This window comes from Drosophila innubila (assembly GCF_004354385.1).
Source record: "Drosophila innubila isolate TH190305 chromosome 3L unlocalized genomic scaffold, UK_Dinn_1.0 0_D_3L, whole genome shotgun sequence".
NCBI lineage: Eukaryota > Metazoa > Arthropoda > Insecta > Diptera > Drosophilidae > Drosophila > Drosophila innubila.
Window position 1 is genome coordinate 26594544 of NW_022995376.1, and position 23848 is coordinate 26618391.

At 37.7% G+C, this 23848-nt stretch overlaps 1 protein-coding gene across 1 annotated transcript; it reads left to right on the forward strand.

The window, feature by feature from the left end:
• The first annotated feature begins 22668 nt into the window (after positions 1-22668).
• Positions 22669-23496, forward strand: LOC117787910. The gene is made up of 2 exons (XM_034626539.1): positions 22669-22928; positions 22984-23496. Exons 1-2 carry the CDS (start codon positions 22723-22725, stop codon positions 23162-23164), a joined length of 387 nt encoding a protein of 128 aa, XP_034482430.1. The 5' UTR covers positions 22669-22722; the 3' UTR covers positions 23165-23496.
• The last annotated feature ends 352 nt before the right edge of the window (positions 23497-23848 follow it).

Genomic DNA, 23848 nt, shown 5'->3' on the forward strand with positions numbered 1-23848 from the left:
GCCCTTGTCGGCTATCATTCATAATTGGCTTGCTGCACCTGTATGGCATATTTATGGCACGGCGACTTTCTCGGCCAGGTCAATTGGCTCCCTTCTCCAATCAGTGTACAATTTCGTTCCGTTTACATTTACCAATTGCTTTAAGTGATCTCCTGTAAATTCAATTATTCTTGATTTCAGCTTTAGAATGATCCAAATAAAAGATATGGGTGTGTGCAAACTTGTGTCCTCCCACTCTCGATTGACCTTGTTGCTTATGACCAATTATTTTTATGACTTAACAAGGCAAATGCAATTTGCTGCACCCAGAATCACATCAGCCGAGAAGCCCCCATTGGTCACGCATGCCACATGACGAATAAATTATCATTAATGGTTTGGTAAACAGTTTTTGCTCAAAATTTAGCTGCAGATTGCGTGCTTAGGTTCTTGCAACCCTGTTGAACGTACAAGTGTACCGAAAATGGAGCTCAATTAATTTATATTATTAGCAATGTTCACTGCGCTTGCAGTTCACGCCTTTTCGGTGCAAAGCTTAGAAGTCTCCTCCTCTCTCTCTCTCTCTCTCTCTCTCTATCTCTCTGCTTTTCCCTCGTGCAAACACTTTTAATTTCCCTAAGTGAAACGCCACAAGTTTCCAAATTGGCCCTCTTTTCGTGCGAGAGCGCCCGGAGAGAAGTACTGCATTTTTCTATGCATTCGTACCATTTACGGGACACAATTTCAAACTCTGTGTGTACTCTCTACAGAGTCTATACTGTATACTGTATACTCTATACTCTATACTCTGAGCTCTGGTATTGTTCTTAGTTACCTTTTGTTCGAGCACGCTGCTACTTGCTACATGCTGCACACACAACTCCATACGTCAACAGCGCCGCTGGCAATGCGACCGACGACCGACGACCGTCGACCGTCGACCGTCGACCGCCGACCGCCGACGCCGCCTTCGTCATAAGTTTTGATTCTGTGGGAAAGACTCTTGCTGCGCTTTTGTTTACCAGCTGCGGGCAATGCACGCAGTTGCCTCAACGGACGAGCTGTGTGGCAAGGAAGCTAAGCGGGGGTAACGACGGGAGGGGGATACACATAGATGGCTTTTGGGTGGGCTTTCACCCGGGCCTTTGTCTTACCAGCCTGCTGTTGAGCTTGAAGCGAGTCAGTTGAGGCAGACTCCATTGCGAGTGGAGTCGAAAGCCAAGACGCCGAGTCGTGGATAGACGATGCACTCGCTTGTCGTTGGGTTGGGCTTTGTCCTTATCGATTATGGATGCTTGAGTTTCTATCTACAACTAGCTACTCAGACTTTACCCAAGGGAAGTGAAAACTTGTTCAATAGTTCGCCAGGGACATGTGGGAAGTGCAGTTTGATGATTGCCCAAAATTGCAATTTGTCCTCTATGCAAAACGAAAAACGATTCGGATTCAATTAACTTCCGTGCTGATAAATTCCTTGGCTTTAGTACTGAGTAGTTTAATGAGTTGAATGCCATTGTGTGCTGTTCAGCATTCGTTTCAACACTAAATAATGATATGACGATTTTGACTTATTCGAATTACACAAACTACAAATAAAAGTTGAAGCCGAAGAACACTTCGAAACCATTATTGTAATATTGATCTGTATCAACATCCGATTAAATAAAAACCTTTTCTTTTGTCTGAGTTAATATATCTCCGAGACCATAAGAGTCATAACAAGACAGAAAAGTTATCGTCAGCTTGCAAAGATACCCTTTCAGAGTCTTGTATTTAATTTCTACAGATTGCTTCCAGAGAATACCAAGTACACAATCTACGAGTTTGATTGAAATATCCCAAAAACAGACTGACATACTTTATACTTTGCCTATGCCTATGTGTCCTCTAATACGTTTCACATTTCATAAACAAGTTTAAGGCCCCGAATGGAGTAGTCTAGAAATTCCCACCGGCGCATAAAGTCGAAAAATTCAAATATCGAGTTGAAACTTGGCATATTTAATAAATATAGTAAGAAAAATATGTAAACAAAATTTTGAGTTCATTGAGCACACCTAAACTGACCGCCCATTTAAGACCACATTGCGGATACGTAATCTACATGTAAAAAGGAAATTGCCATGGAAATTGAGATTTTTAATTATTTTTCTTAATGTATAATAGTCATAAATATGAAAACATATAAATATTAAGTGAATTATAACTAATTTTAAGGTGGTCACAACTACATATATATTCGGATATTGTCGATCAAATGTTCAACAGCGTGGCATGAGAGAACTCAAGCTTACCTGCAAATTGAATGTACCGAAAAGGACGCAAAAAGTCGCAAAAAGCATTAAAAACATTAATTAAGAGACACTTTCTACATTACTTTAACATACATTGCAGATCGCAGAAACCCGCAGAAAGTTAGTTTTTTCTCCACTGAAACGAGCATTCTTCTTGAATTTTCTTTATTTTTGGACAAAATATAACAAAACACATAAATGACAAATAGCAACTGTTAACAAAATATTTTTTGTATATCCATTTTTCATTCCCTGGCCTTCAATATGCAATATTAACAATAAGTTTTGCTCCAAAAGTGTGCAAATGCCAAGTGCGCAGTCAATAAAAAGTTCCCGCCAATTTTATAAATGCAAACAGCTGACTAAACACCTGAATTTGAAGCCCGATAAAATTTGCACGGTTACAGAAATAGCGATAGTAATTATCAATATTCATAGATAAAGTATTTACTTTGATTGTGTTATACTAAAATTTTGTTTTATTTCCATGAAATTTTCGACATTATGCCAAGTATTTCGCGATTTGGCCCAGTGTGCGGCGGAAAGTGTTCTTCGAAATTGTTTTGATATTCTTTTGCCTTTCTTTACGGTATTTTTTAATGGACTTTTGACCTACCAGGACGTTTTCTAGGGCCTATAATACACGCTACAGGGGTATAAAAGTTGGCGTTCATTTTCAAGAATTCCACTTGGACATAAAGTTGATTTATAATTTAAGCACTCCTAGCTACCAAAGTGTTTGTGTCTAACAAAAAGATGAGTTTGTGGTATATGATTGTTGGACGCAGATCACATCAGATCAATTATTGGTTTAAAACAACATTTTTTTTACATTAAAATAATCTAATGGACGCCTTTTTGTAAAATGATCGTAAGTAACATTTTTTAGGATATTGACTTCTTGATGCAAAACTGTTCTAAAACCCATAACAAATCAAAAAAAAAAAAACTAGTCGGCAGGTGATACAGTCGAGCATAGTCGACTGTCGGAGACCCCGTACTTACTTTGGCAAAAATTAATGATGGAAAAAAGTTTTCTTTACTAAGACTTGATTTTCGTCCGATCAGTCCTATGACAGCTATATGATATAGAGGTCTGATTTGAACCAACTTTGGACATGCTATATAAATCCAAGTTTTATGTATATTCTATAAGTTTGGTTACGATATCTAATTAAACAAAAAAGTTTTCATACTAAGACTTCATTTTCACCCGATCGGTCCTATGACAGCTATATGATATAGTGCTCCGATTTGAACCAACTTTGGACAGAATATATAAAGCAAAGTTTTATTTATATTCTATCAGTTTGGTTATGTTGTCTCATAAAACTAAAAAGTTTTTCATACTAAGACTTAATTTTGGCCCGATCGGTCCTATGACAGCTTTATGATATAGTGCTCCGATTCGAACCAACTTTGGACAGAATATATAAAGCAAAGTTTTATTTATATTCTATCAGTTTGGTTACGATATCTCATTAAACAAAAAAGTTTTTCATACTAAGACTTCATTTTCACCCGATCGGTTATATGACAACTTCGGTAAGGATGTATGAGACTAACTTAAATGCGTATTCTATAAGTTTGGTTATGATATCTCAAAAAACAAAAGAGTTATTCATACTAAGACTTGATTTTCACCCGATTGGTCCTATGACAGCTATATGATATAGTGGTCCGATTTGAACCAACTTTGGACAGGATATATAAAACCAAATCAAATGATTATTGTATCAGTTTGCTTTAGATATCTCATAATACAATAAAGTTTTTCATACTAAAAGTTGATTTTCGACCGATTGCTCCTATGGGCGCTATATGATATAGTGGTCCGATTCAAAAAAGAAACAAACTTGACCTGCCTGCAATACAGAGGAATCTTCATACCAAATTTGGTGTCACTAGCTTTTAAATTGTTCTTATAATTTGGATATGAAATTTTTTTTTTCGATTTGTGGGCGATAAAGGGGGCGTGGCCGAATTTTGAAACAAACTTGATCTGCTTGCAATATAAAGGAACCCACATACCAAGTTTGGTGTTTCTATCTCTTATAGTCTCTGAGATCTGGGCGCTCATACAGACGGACACACAGGCGGACAGACGGACATTGCTATATCGTCTCGGGTATTGATGCTGATCAAGAATATATGTACTTTATAGGGTCTGCCACGCCTCCTTCTGCCTGTTATGCACATTTTCGTTAAAACAAGCCCAATAGACCCCTGTACTTTCTTTAAGTACGGGGTCTAAAAAAAGAAGCCTCCTAAAAAAATTAATTTTTTGTCGCTTTCGATGATTTTGCAAAAAGGGGTCGATATATAAATATTAGCTATTGAGATCAAATAGAATTTACTTTCGAAATTCAGTGAAAATCCAGAAATTTTTAAAAAATATTCCGATTTCGCTGGGCTTTAATTTGGAAACCTTTAATGGTTATTTCATATAACTAGTTTAAAGAGAAGCTAACCCTTATTATACCAAAAATTGCGACTTGATTGTGTTATTATTGTTATTGAATTGAGTATAAGTTACATATAAGAAATCAGCAGGCTTTTTATAAATTTGAAAACAATAAGTGCTTATAAGTTCAAAAAAGCAAGCTTTGCTAAGTCACTGTTCGCGTTAAAACACATTAAAAAAGCGTTTATTAAAGTTAACTCGCTTTCATTCAAAGCAGCTTAACGTATAAACACGATAATATTTCTCAAGTCCAACCCCATGATTCGGTGTTAAGTTAATCAGAGTATTTGCTTTAGTTATATTCAGAGTTGAAATACTCTTACGTTCTCTTCCAAGAGTGCCGCTCTCTTAGTACCTTCATAATACGTGTAGTGGGCATAAATCGCAAGACCTAATTTCAAAGTCGGGCACGTCAAGCCCCTTGCTAGTCTTATATATGTACACATATTTTACTTAGTGGAGTATTACAGCTATACTCCCACGAATGTTAGACAAATCGCCTTACTACGTAAGAAAAAGCACAGCAACAAGAGAGGGTGCTAACTGGGGTCACTTGGCACACACATCCACACTCACACTCACACACAAACACAAACACACATGTGCTTTGTGAGTGTGCTAAAAACGAGTACAAGCCCGTGGAAGTGAGAAAGTCAAGAGAAAAGAAAGGAAAGTGCTCGCATGCGAAAATGTACCTTGGAGCACCAGAAAAAGGAGCAAAACAAAAGGAAAAGTGAGAATATCTGAGGTTTTTAGGCCAAGTGACGAAATGGGCTGACTGGTGGTTGGGACTGGAGTGGGACGCTGACCGCAATAGCCAGTAGCGTATATAGTTTTTTATATAAAAGCATATATAGTATATATATGCGCATATGTATGCAAAATTATACCAAAATATTCAAATTTCTATTGATTTTGCAGTAAAGTTGACGTGGAAAGCAACACTTAAACTTCAAAATGCATCGAGGTAAAATGTTAAGGAAGGAAATTGTGGGGGGAGGGGGAAAAATGCAAATCCATTAAGGAAGTGGGAACTCACCTTGAAGGCCTTGAATGAGGAAACCACGTAGAAAGCTCCATCCTCGAGCTCGTCCAGATGATATTTACGATCGCCATCCATTGAGAAGACGTATCGCGCACCACGGGGCAGATCCATTTTGGGTGAAATTTTGTCAAGCAGATTGTCCAGCGAGGTGACATCTCGGCCCGGACGGTAGCGTAATTCCACTCCCGGAAAGAAGGGGTCGCCATTGCGATAGAAGACAACACGACGAGCCTTCCAGTATGATAGATTCGAGTACCGGGAGGCTGCGGCACTGGAAATCTCTGGACGTGACTTGGATCGTACGAGCGGCAAAACAGGCGGTTGCTCCGAAGTTTCGCTCATGTTATCCAAGTAGCTGGGACTGAGCGCACGACTCTGATGGCCGCTCTGTAGTCCACCAACACCACTTCCTCCTGTCCCGGAAGCAGTCCCAGCTCCGCCGTTGCGCTGTTGCCAATAGTCGGGTAATTGGGCGGAGCCACTGCCGGCAGAACGGCCTGCAGCTCCTCCAACAGCCGCAACAGTCGCAGCAGCTGCCGTAGTATTAGAGTGGAGGTCACCGGCTGCTAGGTCATCATCATCGTCGTCATAATGTGCATTCTGAGTCTGAATCTGGAAGCTTGTCGAGTTGCCGGCTCCACGTGGTGTGGGACTCTTAGTGGGACTGTTGCGGTTGCTATCCTGGTGCTGATTGTGGTTGTGGTTGTGGTTTTGGTTGTGCTTGTGGTTGTGGTTGTGGTTGCGGTTGTTGCTTTGACCCAATTGCGATGAGCTTCTGTGATTATTATTTATTTGGTTATCGTTATCATCATTGAACTGGGTGGTCGACTGAGTGAATGTCGGCGAAACGTTTCCCTCGAGTTGTGAGTTCGAACTAATTTGTGGCATTGTTTTGCCACCAAGCACGGGCTCGCCATTAGCAGCTGCGACGCCGCCGTCGTCATCACCATCGCCATCACCATCACCATCGACATCGACATTGCCATCGCCTTCGCCATTGCCATCGCCATGAGCAGCAACAGCACTGAGGCCGTCCAGGTAGTCGTTCTCTTCGTTGGACATTGTCCGTGTAGCCGGAGTCTCGCTCAAGACTCTCTCGGGCACTCTCTCTTAGCGACCTCTCAACTGTTGCCTGCTTCAAGCCTGATATTCCTCTTCACCACCCCTTTCACCGCCAACCAAGCAGTCCACCAATCTCAGCGAGCCGTTGCCTTGCGTGACTTCTTTGTTGTGGTCAAAAGTCGCTACGTCGCGTCGTAGGCCGTGTCGATGTCGCGTCGACTCACAACGTTCTCAGGAGCGAAGGAGCCAAAGGAGCTGCTAGTAGATTTCGACTGCCTGTAGTCAGCCCGAGTGCTCTGTGCTGAGAGGTTCTGGTCGCGACTTACAGTGTACTTCCCCCAAATCCATATGCCGAAATGTACAATATGATGATGATCCTAAAATAATAAGTAACTGTATTTCATTTAAAGCCACAGATCAGCCCTACAGTTGCGCTGTTGAGATTTCGGAAAAAAAAAGTGTGCCTCTTATCGGCATGTTAGCAACTCTCAAGTCTTAATGTGTCCGTGTCATGTCCACTGCCGATTGCTCTTGAGAGCCCCTCCAGGCACAACTCAACAACTGTCTGACTAACAACTTTACAGTGTTCCTTTGTCCGTAAACAGAGAAACTGGGTAAGGAGCCCACTCGCGTCACACAATCCCTGCACCTCTCGGAGCCCTCGGACCTCTGAAGCGCCTCGGACCAATGCAACCCGCCACAGGGCGCTAGGCTCTGTGCTCTGTGCTCCGGGCACTGGACCCGCCACTTGAGTGTGGAAATATCGCGTACTATTTGCCTTGCTTTATGCACCTCGCACTTCAAAAGCTGGCCAACATGGGCAGAGACTGTGACCAGACGGGCAAGCGAACGAGAGCAGTTCTAGCAGTTCTAGAAGTGGCTACTCCACTTTACTTTGACCAAAATTACAGGCAACTTGTGCCGACTTTTGTATGTGTAGTTTGTGCGAGTATGTTAGGGTATTCAAGTGTGTGCACATACACATACATTCCCATATGTACATAGGCACATACATTGCGGAGCTGACCAAAGGCGTTGCCCGCTGCTCGGTCCCGGTCATAGGGTTTAACGGCTTCAAGCGGCAAAGGACTGTTGTGTCTTTCCCATTTCCCATTTCCTTCTGCCCATTTACCACATCCCACTTTCCATTTCCCATTCATGCCACAAGGCACAGCATTGTGCAACTATTTCAACTGCATTGAAATTTACCACAGCAAAAATGTAGGTGGCAACATTTCTTTTGGTTGTTGGTTGGTTGGTTGGTTGGTTTGTAGATTTGGGAGTCAGCGACAGGTTCGCCATGCAGTCTTTTCCCTTGTTTTTTTTTATTTGCTTTTTGCTCACCTGTTTTATGTAAATTGGTTTTATTGCAACACGTTGCACTTCTTTCCTTGCATTTGCGTTGTATTTATGGCTGAGGTCGTTCGTCCTTCTCAGCACTTTTTTTTTGCGCCAATTAGGTTAATGACACTTTTCTTTCAGGCCGATGGGATGCCGCTTATTAATGCACAAACATTTGCAGTCGCTGTTGCTGTTGCTGTCGCTTGCTACAGCTTCCACTTGCACTAATTGGCTATCAATCAGTTGCAATTGTTTGTCTCTTTTTCTCACTTTTTCCGTCTCTCCCTCTCTGTTTCTTGACTTATTTGGGGTACCAGGGGAGCCACTCACATTTACTTGAATCGAATTTAATGAACTCGAACAAAAGTTTATTAAAATATCTTGCAAGAAAGTTGGCAACAAAACAAAGTGTGCAACTTTTAAGCAGGTCTTCTTTTTGGCAACGCGTCGTCGTCTTGTGCACAATGCAGAAGAAATTCCGTCTGGCAACTTTGCCGGTCAAAGTGTTTTTGAATTGTGTTTCATGTGCCTGTCCACTCTAAAGTCCTCCTCGGAGCCAATTTTCATAGAGAGCGACTCGGGCTCCTCGTGGCGTTAACTTCCAACCAACGTCGCGAAGTCGCGGGCATTGAATTACGCTTTGTGCTTGTTCTTATTGGTGTTGTTCTTAGTGCTGTTGTTTTTGTTTTTGTTTTTGCTGTTGTTGTGTTGCTTTTGGTGCAAGTGCCTGACTTATGGGCTAATGCTGCCACGCGACTTCTACTTCTTCGGCATTGCCTTTTTGCCCTACTCCACCCGCCCTTCGCCACCCGCCTCTGCACTCTACACCCAACACCACATCGTCTAATTGTGGCCTGCTTATAACCCACCCCATTCAACTGCTGGTATTGTGCCATTCGCCACATTCTCTAAACCGTTTTGCTATTGGGTTCCCTCCCTCTCCGCCCATCAAGCTATATTACCTACTCACTACTCCAAACTAGCGGGAGTTGTTGCCTTCTTGACGACATTACGAGCACGAGACCAAGTTGAGGAACCGCAAAAGTTACAACACGCTAGTTAGTTCTATGGTCGCACTGTGGTCAAATGTATGTGTTACAACTCTTTCAGTTCCATCAATTCAAAACGCAACAGTCGAGCTCCCGACTATAGGCTAAAGCTAGCAGATCAGTAGAGCGTACTCGACAGTAGGATACCCGTGCCGTTCGTCCCGCAGAGGGCAGTATCAACTCTTCGACCGATTGTTCCAATGTCAGCTTAATGATGTAGTGAGCCTATTTGAGCCAAATTTTTGTCAGTAAGTATAAGACCAATTTTAATGATTAGTTGATTAGATTAGTTAAAATATCTTAAAAAACCAAACAATTTTTTCATACTAATACTTTTTTTTCTACCGATCGTTCCTATGGCATTTATATGATGTAGTGAACCGATTTAAACCAAATTCGGTAATATTTTATTCGATATATCTCAAGAAACAACAATATGTTTCATACTACTACTGATACTCAACCGATTTTACCCAAATATTATCAGAATGGTAAGATAACAACAAATTAATAATTATTTTACTATATATATTTATATATTATATATTATATGTTGTTATAACGCTGTTACTTGATCGATTTTCAAAAGTTATACATAAGTTTATCAATAATAAAGTTACGTAACTGAAGGTTACATATTATATATTACATATTTCTTCAATTTTTTCTAGATTTATAATAAAAATCAATAGAAAACTTAAGAAAAATCACAATTCACACAAATCACACTGTAACACTATAAACTGTGCCCTACAGAATTACAGATGTATTATTAGCTTTAAAAAAGCTATGTTATTTTAAGCGAATTGGGCATTCTCGAATATTGATAAAAAAAAGTTGGACGATCATCTAAGAACAGTTAAATAATCAAAATTTTTAAAATAAAAAAATAGATTTAATCTTAGAAGAAAATAGTTTTTTTTTTTCATTTGGGGCCACGTATGTATAAGAAAGTAGGTGTGGTACACAGTACAGGAAAAAGAGTAAATTTTGTTGGCTAGTGTAATATGAGTAAGATGTCTATTAGGTAAACGAATTGAGATAATTGAATTTGTGCTGATATGATGAAAAGTTTTTGGACTTTTATGAACAGTGACGATCTTGTACTTACACGTAGTAATATTCTTATCCATTTATGAATATGGATTTGTAATTTGAAAATATTAAACAATAGCTTATGTTTCTAATAAGAATTGGCTCGTGACGAGCGTTCCATTAAAGAATTTCTTTCATAGAACTTGTGAATTGAGGTAGTAAACTTTGAGCAGTTAGGTTGTCGTGTAGTTGTTTAGTCGTCGGTGTCATGGTGGCAACGACAGATCCTTTCAACATGCCAGCTTAGAGTTGCGTCCTTCCCACTTACATGCAACTTACAGTGCACTCCACACCTTGGTCTTGCGATTTTCTTTTGTGTCACGCTGTTCGACTATTTAGAGTAACCAAAGCTAAAGCAGCCGTAGAACCATTTGGCATTTCAGAACCGACTTGGGGAAAATTGTCGATGGGTTTTCCGGCGCACAATTAGGGCAAATGTTTGTGGAAATTTGTTTTTATTACATTATATATGATTCGAAATAGGCGTTCTTTGCCATAGGCACAGTGGTGTGTAGAGTCTGCTGCGGTCAAAAAATTCTCTACTCTGAATTCAGCACGCACTCCACTCCCCGCGAATCCAAAATTTTTTATTAATTACATTTTCCGAACTTATAATAGCGTGGGCGACGCAACGTTTGGTGAAGTTAATGTATTATTTTAATGTTATTTCCGGAATGTGCGTGATTTGTATATACTTAGCCTTTGAACTAAAAAGGGTATACTAGCACTACGAAGGTCGATTGCAAAATAAAATTCCAAAAGTCTGGACTCCTTCACATATAGCCAAATATTTAGCTACTAGGAATAAATGGTCTATAATTCTGAATCAAAATTCTTACTGAATTGCAGAAATACACAATATATGTTAGGTGTGATGGGTGTTGCGATTGATTAAAACATACTTGTTCAAAGAATTAATAAAATTCGCGTACCATATTTGGCTGCTCTTTCTTGAATTTACCAGGAAACATGCTCCCTGATCAAGTATCACCAAAATTTTTTGCTTGTAGAAATGACAAAACTTATAGTTAAAAGTCGCGTACGATATTCCCTTGTGATGCAAGCGAACGGCCATATTTTTTTCCGCTCAAACGGACCAAACCGTCTACAGACGGTCTTCAGTTTTTAGCTTTTTAAGAATACTTTTAGTTGTATTTTTATATTTATTTGTCTACAAATCATAAGAGAATAATATTACCTACTAGCAGTCTAATTCTAAAATTTATAGACTTAGTCAATATATATTTTTTTTTTGGCGATTGAAATTGCAATCTATTTGGTCATAATTAAATTTGGTATTTTCCACAATTTCAATGCTTAACAAAATACTGTAAGACACCGGTTCATCGGAAAATAATCATATATTTTTTCAAACGTCAGAAAATCAATTCTTAACATATAATAAATGAATTCGAAAAGAAATATTTATTAGTTTTCCATTTATATTTTAAAAACGGATGACCGTCTACAGAGAGGGTTAATGTATTTCGATTAAAACAGCTAAAAGGAGCTGAAAAGTAGCACAAGTAGGAGCCTTTGTTATGATACATTCTCAGGTATTATGATACCCAACATTTAGTATCATGATACAGTATCCCGTTCACCAGAACTATCAGGGGTATCTTAAAAGTTATCAGGAAGCAAGTGCGCTGGTGAATGCACTCAACAGTTTTTTCAATTACCTGCAAAGTATTTGACTATATAAATAACAAAATGATAATATTATTTAATTTTCAATCCTCGCAGCTTATAATTCGTTTTTTTAGTTTTTTTTAACGGCGCACAATGGGACATAAGGGGGTGGGGACGGTATTTAAATCTCTTTTTTTGATGAATGTGATTATAAAAGTAATAAATGCATTCGATAGAGAAATCAAATATTATAAATCCAAAAGATTTTGGAAATCAGGTAAAAATTGTGGGCATGAGCTCCCCTCAAAGTTGACCCATTTTTCAGTGCGCGCACAAATGTGCAAATAATACAAAAAATGCCAACTTTAAAGCTGAGTTGTAGACAAGACATGCGACCGATCTTTACGTTTTAAGTTTCATATGAAAAACGCGTTTATTTCTAATAAATTAAGTTTGTTTCTTTAATTGTTAACTTTTTATCCCAGTGGTATTTAAAAATAGCACTAAAATTAGGGTATTTTTTAACTTTGGTGGCAAAAACAAACATTTCGCCACATTTGGCCACTATTCCACTACCACAGGACTCTTTGGTACTCAATTTTCTAACTGAATTACCCCGGTCTTTCATGCGTCCAGCTGCGTCTACGGAAGTTATAGTACAAAAACTGATGCAACCTCGCATTAAAATGCTGATAGAAGAGGAAAAGCGCAGTACAATTACATACGTTTTCGCGTTTTTTTAAATTAGCGTAATTAAATTCTTTTAAATACTAATTATTGTTGTTTAACAGATGAAATAAGATTAAAATGTATATTTTGGGCAAAAAAAAATTGAATTTTTTAATAGTTTACATGTAAAATATGCACTAAAATATTTTTCGGCTTTGACCGACAACCCTAAATCAACCAGTTCTTAAAAAGTTTTATCAATTGCTTTTTAAATTTTTGAAATATCTTTATTGGTTCAAAAGATATGATTTTTATACAGCAAAATCAGAGATTGTCCCACTGTGCGGCGTTGGCAGAAAAATGCATCATAGCGAATACCAAATAGTATCACAAGTAAAAAATTTTTGTGAGCGTGTTTCTTGGTGAATGCATTCATTGACTTTGTAGCATCGGAGAAGCTTCCTTTTCCATGTTGCCTACATTTTAACAAATTCAATATGTCCTCATACTTTTTAAGTAATGGGTATAAAAGCATGTATATGAAGGATTGACCGAAAAATTTCACTAGTGCCTGATCGTTAATAAAAATTACTCATTAATATGTATGTAACTATGTATGTAAACAGAGGCTTACGCAGGTACGCACGGGAAGGAGCAGCTGCCCCATAAAAATGAAGAGATTATATTTTTTTGTAATCAAACTTTTTTTTAATTTTTAAAATCTAGCATTTCTTAAAAGCTTATCTCTAGAGGGGCGCGTGCGTTATTCAACCTCACTTAAAAATCACTCAGCCGATCTTAAAGAGCATTATACTTTCACAAACTTATATTAATTTTTAAAGTAAGACAATTAATAATGTTTTTTCTCCTTTCTGTGTTTACATAATTGAATTAATTGAGCTTCCGATAAGATTTTAGACATTAAAATTTATGGTGGAGAATCGGCTGGCCAATGTAAATTGAAGGGTTTGTTTGGAATTATTATAATAAGGCTTCATTTAAAATTCAAAATATTTCGAGGCAAAAAAATGCATCTTGCTATATGCCAAAATAAAACCACTGCAGTTTGAGTGATGTTTTGTGAATTTTATTTTAAATGATTTAAAAACATGCCTTCACTTGGAAAACAAAATTAAATTTAGCCAGTTAAATAATACTATTATAGAATGCAAATATGGGAAGTTTTTTTATTCAGTAGTGAAATCCACCCCCTGCTCGACTCGATCTAGTGGATGTAGTTGAGCCCAGGTTAACAAAGAAGTTTTAATGGCAGATATAGGATATAGTGGGCCGATTTCAATAAAATTAGTTTAGGATGTATAAGACACAGGTAGACACTTGCCAGTATTCAGTATTAATAGTCGCGGTTTTTTACGAACTACGCCCCCCACATTGCTTATGGCAAAATTATAATATTTACTAGATCTGCCTAATATTATAGGGAGGCTACATTCCAAATGTACGCCTAACTCTTACCATCTCTAAGATCTTTTAGTTCATAAGAACAAACGGACATAAGTATATCGACTCGGCTGTTGGTGCTGATGAAGAATATATATACTTTGGGGGTCTGGCACGCCTCTTTCCCGCACAGGGTGTTAAAATGTATACTAAAAAAATGGTTCACTTTCAAAGTCTGGGCTTTCTTTTAAGTTATATTTTGAGTTGCCATGTATTATTTTGATAAAAATACAATAATATAAATCGCTGAACTATTTGCTAACTATTTTTAATCCACCTATTCTCCAATCTCCACTTCCAACTCATCTTATCCTTATTCTATTTTTCAATCAAACACTATGTTTGCTCCCTCTATTTCTTTTAACACTATAATCTCTTCTATTAGCTCTTTAAAGTCTTCTTTCATTCCTGGGCCAGAAAACATTCCTAGTTGTCTCCTTAAGGAATGTTGTTCTTCTTTAGCTGCTCCGTTGCATAAGCTTTTTAATCTATCCCTTGAATCTTCAATCTTTCCACATCTTTGGAAAGAATCTTATATCATTCCCTTCCACAAAAAAGGTGGTAAGTCTGACATTTCAAACTACAGAGGCATTGCAAAGCTATCAGCCATTCCCAAATTATTTGAAAAAATCCTTGTTTCTTCTTTGACGCATCTATGTCAATCGATCATTTCCCCTGCACAACACGGCTTTATTAAGGGTCGGTCCACTACGACCAACTTGCTTGAATTTACCTCCTTGGTAAATGATGCATTTTCAGAGAAAAAGCAAACACTGACTTCAGTAAAGCCTTTGACTCTGTGAACCATGACCTCCTACTTTACAAACTTAATTGCATAGGTTTCCCTCCCGCCTTTGTACGTTGGGTTTCCACCTACTTAAAAGGTAGGACCCAAAAAGTGCTTCTTAGGTCAACCATTTCTAGTTCGGTTCACGTTACTTCTGGTGTACCTCGAGGTAGTCACTTGGGGCCTTTATTTTTCACTCTGTTCATTAACGATCATTATTCTGTCCCATTCATATATTTTAATGTATGCAGATGATGTAAAGCTTATCTTTTCATACACTGATCCCCTTCTTCATAAACGTCTGCAATACGATTTGAACGCTATGCAACTATGGTGCTCGGCCAATAAGTTGTATCTCAATTGTTCAAAGTACATGTTCATGACATTTAGTCGTTCTAGGCCCTATTTAGGTTCTTATATGATTGACAATACCCCTTTGCAGCATATAAAATCTGTAAAGGATCTTGGAGTTTTATTTGATTGCAAATTATGCTTCAATTTGCACATCTCCACTATAGTTAATGACGCCAAAGGAGTACTTGGTTTTATTAAACGTTGGTCGAAAGAATTTAATGATCCTTTCACCACTAAACTCCTTTACGTTTCTTTAGTTCGTCCCATCCTGGAATACTGTTCATGCATATGGAGCCCACAGTATCAAATAAACCAGAATCGAATTGAATCAATTCAAAAGCAATTTTTGCTTTTCGCCTTACGTGGTTTTTACTGGGATCCCAACCTTCGTTTACCACCGTACTCCCATAGGCTTCGTCTTCTCAATCTTCCGTCTTTAATTAATCGTAGGAAAACTCTTGGTGTTGTTTTTCTTCACAAATTGATTATTGGCGAGATTGATTGTAGTTCCCTTCTGGCCCGCCTCACCTTTTCGGTTCCCCGCAGGTCTACTAGGAATTACAAGCCTTTATTTCTATCTACATGCGTAATCAGTTCGCTTCACACGATTCGTTTCGTGTTTTATGCAATACCTCTTTCACGTTTTCTCCTCAGAACTCTCTCTCCCTCTCCCTTCCCTAAAATCCGCAATTTTCCAATACCTATCGTTAAATCCCTGACCTTACTAATTCTAATAACTTGTTATGTTACTTTATTCTAATCTTACATTCATGCTATTGTTATTAACAATACTAATCTTAATTGATCTGATTGGGATTTTCTGGGTTTTCCCCAGTCCTAGCAACAAATGTTGGATCATTTATAATTTTTGCTAACCCCAGATCTAACTTTAATTTTTTTTCTTTACAGTTCATAATTTATTTTTAATTGTATTTTTATTTTTAATCTTTAACTTAATTTTTATACTTGGTAATTTTTTCTTTGCCGACTGCTTTTAGTCGTGCATAAATAAATAAATAAATAAAAATAATATTTTGTATGTAACAAAATTAAAGTTATGAATAACATATTATAAAATATGTAAGAAAATAAAAATAATTAAATAAAATGTATTAAATAATATAAAATATGAAATGTATTCATATGATTTTTATGATAAGAATTAAAAGAATTTTATTCATGCCAATTTTATTAAAAAATCGATTTTTAATCGATTTGAAGTAATTAAAATCCCACAAAAAAAACTTCTACACGAGGTAAAAGTCTAGATTTTTATTCATGTTCTTTCATATTAAAAAAAAAAATTTATTTTTATTTATGAAGAAAACTAGGGGGCTCCGCCTCCTGCTCGCTTGGCTTCCGTTGCTACAGTCGAGCATACTCTACTGTCGGAGACCCCTTACAAACTATGAAAAAAAAGTTTTTCATACTAAGACTTGGATTTCGCCCGATAGGTCCTATATATGATATAGTGGTCCGACATGAACCAACTTCGGTCAGGATGTATAAAAATAACGTAAATGCATCTTCTATCAATTTGGTAAAAATATTTCATTAAACAAAAAAGTTTTTCATACTAAAACCTAATTTTGACCCGATCGGTCCTATGACAGCTATATGTTTTAGTGGTTCGATATGAACCAACTTTGGTCAGGATATATAAAACCAAGTTAAATGTATATTGTATCAGTTTGGTTGAGATATCTCAAATGACCAAAAAGTTTTTCGTACTAAAACGTGATTTTTGTCCGATAGAAAAATGTAAATAAATATCTTCCAAACCCCTCAGCCAAAATTTATGTTTCATATATCAAAAAACGCCTGTAAAATGTTACCTAAATACTTTAGAAAAAAAGTTAAAGGTACGCCTAAAAGCCTTCAAACACACCTTTTCAATAATATATAGAACATATCTGTAGCTTCTATGGTTTGGAAACTGTTGTTCAATTTTAGCGGGACTTAGCGCTTTGCCGCAAAACAAACATTTCTATATTTTTGAAATGGAATAGATCCCCATCATTTCATCTAAGCTTTTTTAGCGCTTTGATACAAACAGACAAACAAACAAACTGACTTTTCATTTAATTTTAAGAAGTCCACTAAAAGTTTCAAATTTATTTATCTATTGAACCAGTTATCGGACGCGTATTTTTAAGTAGAATTTTTAAAAAATTAAAAATTGTTCCAAGAGGCCTCAACAGCCCCATTAGCTGCAATCATTGAAATTTTTCCCCTCCCAATTGCACCCCCGTATCTCATGACCCAGGTGAGTTAGAAAAAGTTGTAGTATGTCATTTTGTAAGTTAGGACTAAACCTTTCGATCGGTATACAACTTAATCTGATCGGACAGTCATAGCAAATTTTCCAACTTAGCTGTTTATATTGCTAGTAGCCTTTCGCACCCTTCGTGCTGCTTTCGTCACTAGCGCGAACTGCCGTCCGTAGTGATAGTTTTGAATCGATTCGGAAAAAAGTCGGAAATTCCCAGCTCTAGTATCGAGATCGTAATGTTATTGTGTTATGAGATGATATTAATGATTATCAATAGTTGAGAAAGTTATCGATATGCTGTTGGAATGACATCTGTTTGTATGGTAAAAGTAATGTGATGACATTGGCAAGTAGCCACACATACAAGTTGATGAGTAATTTGTATTTATTTAAATTTAAAAAATCTGTTTTAGTGCGTCGATCTCAATGACCATACGATACAGTACGAGTCAGAGAACTGCAACAGGTATGAAATGTTCGAACAGGCTCGAAAACTGACACGAGGGCTCGAAACGAACGGTCAGTTTTCAGTGCTGCCATTTTATTCTTTTTCAGGATAGATTTGTTCCCTTTTCAAATGAATTTGCCTCGATTTTTCTGAAACCTCCTCTATCTCAGGAAATCTATCCTTTTTTAAATTCTGTTATACATTTTAAATATTCGCTTAAAAAACTTATTTAATATCAAAAAAATATGTGTTAAAGTTGACTCGATTTACTTGTTAACGAGTCAAAAAAGTTTGCACGAATTTTGCAGTAACGCCTACGCAAATCACCGTTGCCAATTTAGCTATTTTTTTTTTTTTTTTTTACTATTTTTAACTATTTTATTTTGTTTTGGGTCCTTACTCTTTATTTTTCTATTTAAACATAAATTATAGTTAATATATTATATATATTTTCGAGCTTCAAGTTTTAAACGGTCAAAAATTGACAACAATTGCGAAAATAGCAATAACACAAAAATTGATGCATGAACTTAAAAACTATGAAAATAAATTTAAATTTTGAGATTTGTCCGGTTTTTCTGTCTCTTTTTAAAATATTTGTCTTACTTTTGTCCTTTTTTCAGAACTGTCTATCTTGTTTTTGTTATCGACTTATGGCAGTTTGAGCAACGAAACCCGAAATAATGATGTTCGTTTATGATCGTTCGTTTTTGTTCAATCGGGAGTGCTGATCGAACCGGCTGGCATGTGTTTGGGTCGATCTTGTTTCCCGAGCTACGAGGGTCTCGAGTAGCACTCGAGTCTCAATTTTTGGGTATGCAAACGGGTATGTGTATGGGTATGAGCTTGAGTCTCGGTTTTTTGTACGAAAGAGGCTCGAGTGGCACGAGCCCTTCAACCGTTACTTTGCGTATCTAACGAGCCTGTGTATAGATATGCAAGTATGCAAGCGGTTACATACGCGTATACATGCTTGTACTTATGTTAGTTACATAATATTATTGAATGGCAAAATAAATTATTAGACATAGTAATCTATAATAATCTAAATTTGTTGCTGAATATCTACTGCGCCTGACGGAATGTTACCCACAGTGGACAAAAGTACATATAAGAAGTGTATTGCTATTGCGCAAAAATAAGTGCACCAAAAACTCAACACTGGGTGCTCAAGCCTACATTTTTAACAAACTTTTCGGCGCAATGGTCTAGCCTATTCTATTCTGAAAAAAATGTTATAGAAAATTTGTCGCAAAGGGTGTGGTCAAAAGGCGGCAACGGCAACGACAACGAAAACAGCGACAACAATGAGACATTTTTAATGTGAGCATTAAACAATGGCAATGGGGACAAAGGACACGGACTCGACTACACCAGACAACAAGTAGCTGCAAAACGAGCTGCAGTCGAAACCCAGGCGAAATCTCGTTACCCAGCAAACAATTTTGAAACGATTTATGTTATGATTCAGTACAAAAATGACGACAATCCAGATAAGTAAGCAAATTGAGAGTATCTGTTGACAAGGAATAACTTATACTAGACTCGCACAGTGGCGAAATTCGACCACCAATCTGGCATTTGTGGACTCCACATATTAAAGAAAGGAAACAAAAAATAAGCAAGCTGGAGGATTAAACGATTAATACTATACCGAATTAGATAAATAGCTTGGTGGGTTAGTTCCGAACATACTGCAAGTATCCCGGCTGTACACTGTACACAAACACAGTTCTCATAGCTGGGATTTGCAGCAGATAACTTTTCAATACAAAGTACGAGTATGATGCCCATGACGCCACTAAAAATACGTTGAAGAATGCAACAGCAGCGACAGAGAGCGACGACTACGAGTGTAAAGAGGACGTGGTCATTGGATGGACGTTGCATACAACTGAATGAACCACAACAAAGGCGAGCTACTGGGACACAATCACGAGTCTGACTTGGACTGCAACGAATAGTACGAGTAATACTTAAAAATGTTGAAGCTGTTGCATCGACCATCGGCTGTCCGACAGCTTCAGCCGTAAGCAATCTCCAATGAGCACGGCGACCCACATCAGTTGGGGCTGACCAGGCATCTGCTTTGTCAAAATGAATGAGACGCATGACAAAATGAATGGATCGTATAAGGAGATGGAAGATGAAAGACGGGAGGAAAACGAGAAACGAAAAATGACCACAAGCAGTCACCCATAGCAACTTCCCGGTCAAGTACTTATATCACTCCCATCCCGTTCCGTTCCGTTCCGACCTGTATATATGTAATACACACATTCAACTCCTGTTTCCTGAACACACTCGCACTCGTAATGGTAATGGCAATGGTAATGTATAGTCGTGGACATGGTATGCCAACACATCTCTGCGATAATTTGGTAGATGCGTTGCGATGCGATGCGATGCCAGTCGGACAAAAGAAATGTAGAAAAGTTGTCGTGTCCTCAAATGTGAATGGAACCGGGTTGTCGGCGGTTGTTGGCAAAAGTTTCAATTGTCTGTGCCCGAGGATGTGTGAATGTGATTGTTTAAGTTTTTCTTATGCTCCTTCCTGTTGCATGTGGGTACAATTAATTGTTATTGCGTGTGCTCCAAACGGGTAAGATGATGATGATGATGATGATGATGATGATGATTCATATGCACATTGGGCTTTTGTAGAAACTTATGAAACCATAAATGCAATTGTCGATGATGCAGAATGCAATCGCATTTCGTAACTCAGTACTCGAAATTGGTTTATATTCAAGTGCCATTCAAAAGCCTTAAACTGAAGTTTCATCATTAACTAAATACAATAAGACCAAATGCACTTCAGCTGTTGGAATATTCGCTAAAGCTTTTCTTCAGCATTAGCTCCGCAAATTATAGCACTCTTTTTTCTTTATTTATTTCTTTTTGACTTTCTTCTTTCCATTTCCATGCTCCAATAAAGCAAATGGCCAAAAGTTTTTAGCGAGGAAATTAACATTTGGCAGCATGCTTTAATGTGGTCATACTGTCGCGCCAAAAACAAATTCACGTCTTCTTCCCATCATCCCATCTTCCTATTTTCCTGCTTGCATATTCCATGCTTGGGGCATTTAATGTTCATGCCGACAAAGTGTTACGGTTTTGGATACGGTGAGTAGCCTCTGTCGCGATGTTGATGACGGCAATGGGCGACTATGATTAGTTTTCGGTTTGGGAGCACTCCACCATTTTAAATGCCTTTTCGCGCCACATTCATTTTCTGGGTGCCCCATTATGTGGCATAGCAGTATGTTGGTATGTCTGCCTTTTTTTAATTCATTCGTTCGTCGGCGGCAACTGCTTTTAATATGATTGCAATTTGAGCTAACATGTGGGAGCCAGCTGCTGTTTGTTCTGGAGGCAGTCAGAAAGTTGGTTGGTCAACTTTTCCAGATGCAACAACTACACGGACTACAACTACACTAGCAAATAGCTGCCACTTTTTTCTATAGTCTACTTTGGGGCGCATTAGTTTCGCATCACTTGCCGAAAATTGTGTGGCACGACTTGGCTGCTTCTCTACTTTGCAAGCGGTTTGTGGCAATTGATGTACGATACTTATGTACTGTATGTATCGCATGTACGAATGTGTGTGTTTACTTATGTGGTAGTAAATGTGGAGCTCTTTTTCTGTGGCGCCAATTACTTTGCCGACTGCAGTTGGCCAATTACAAATTACAGACTGGTATCGCACTTGGACCCAGCTTCGAGTTTACTCTTGCTGTGGGTCCAACTTTTTATTTGGTCCAAACTTGGAGAAATATATTGGTAAATCAATTATGTGGCTCGCTTTCAATTTTATGTTGGTCACTTTTAATTTATTTGATTTATTTAATTGGAGGCTGTTCGTTATTTCTTCCTTATTTATTTGTGTTTTTTTTTTTTTATTCTTTTTTATTTTGGTTAATGGAAAACCCAACTTTTTCGCTTTCGCTTTAGAATTGTGAATTTCGTGACTTTGTTGTTGCTGCTGTTATAACAGAAAATCATTTCAACGCAACGTCAAATGTAATTAGCTCCAAGTGTATTGTCTGCGGCGAATGTTTGCCTCGCTTTTGTAATTTGTTGTTAATTACTTTTTACAGCAAGAATTTTTATTGAAAATTAATGTCAGCGAATCGGACAACTCGCTGCGTAAAAGCTCCACTTTAATTGAAATCAGCAACAAATACTCGTAAATAGGCATTACAGTTCGTTCATAACAGTCCGAATTGCTATTTCCCATTGAATGTGCTGGTTAAAGTGCATTTCAGGATTTATACGCTTACAGAGGGTATTATAATTATGGCCTAATAAACGCTCGATCCATGAAAAGACTCCAGTTTATTGATTCGGAAAAATTTCAACAAATACAATATACCCCTATACCATACATTTTTTTTAAGGAATGGATATAAAAGTGCGTGTGGTTCATGATAAAAAAAAAAGGAAATGTTGTTGCTTAGTGTTGTACTAATTTAACATTCATATTCGAATTAAAATCGATAACCATCTCGTAAAAAATAAAATTTCAAGGTTGAAGAGGTAAAAGTTTAAATTATATTACATGTTTAGCCTGTCTCTCACGACATTGAAGCTTGATCATAGAAGGCAACTGAAATACACATTAGTACCCAATTCGTTTCAGGTTCCGTCTCACGACTTTTATACTTGATCACAGAAGGCAACTGACTTATTAAATTTAAATATATATTAGTACCCGATATATTTCAAAAAGATTTCGATTTCGATTGCGATCCAATTTAGGAATAAAACATGTTGAACTTCAACAGCCTTGGGTCTTTAAAGGGCTCATCTTCAGCTCGAGTGATCTTAAGACAAACATGTAGCACTATGAGCTATATTGCCACGAAATATGGAAAAGTATGCCAAGAACAGAAAATGGTATACAGTGCAAAGTGTCGGGAATGTGGACATTTTATTGGGCGCTCGAATTTTGACTTTATGAAAAAGGAAGAAAGGTGAGTGATTGATTACAATCGGAACATAATTAACTGAGCCTGGTTATACTTTCAGATTGAATGCAATATTGCGTATGGAAAGAATTGGAGTTAACTTTCTTATTCCGACGATCTCTGTGCTTTTGGGGCTGGGACTTTTCTTTGTGAGGCGCTACAATCAATCCTTTTCATATGGAACAGGAGGATGTCGATCAATCATGTTGTGGCCCTACAATGAGTGTGTGGTTCAGGCTTAGGCGACCTTCCCACTATATGATATTATTAGCACTTTTAAAACAGCTTTAATTTCTATGCTATTGGGCATCTTACACATTATCAGCGTTCAGGACTTTAGTGTTGTAGCCGTTTTCAGAAGATTATCGCAACATTTTCACTCAATCAAAGCGGAGACCACAGCGCACTAAGCACACCTTGCTAATTGGGCCGCTGGCACTTTAGCGCCCTATTTGGGCGCTGCCAATCATCAAGCCGTTTAAATAATAAATCACTTTAAAATTAGTTTGCCAAGTTGTGCAAGTTGAGCGTCGACAAATTAGTAAAAGTTAATTAAAACTATTTAAATTGCAAATTATTTTAACATTTTTCAGCCACACAAACTCACACATACATATACTGAGACAAAGGAGACTGTAGATGTCATATAAAGGGCTGGAATAGAGTTCACATAAACTAACGACCGCAGCGTTGGAAATACCTAAGGAATGCTAACACCCACTCCAGAGCGTTCTACACACTCACACACACCGACACGCACACTCGCTTTTACCTTTCACAGAATGTTTAAATGAGGGAAATTAAAAAAAGAGCGCACAGTAGGATTGAATGTCTGTACGGGATGCGAGTATGTACAAAAAATGTCAAGTTGTGTGCGCAGACAGGTTGTGTGTCGGATTCCAGGTAGAGGAGATACCAAGGTACTA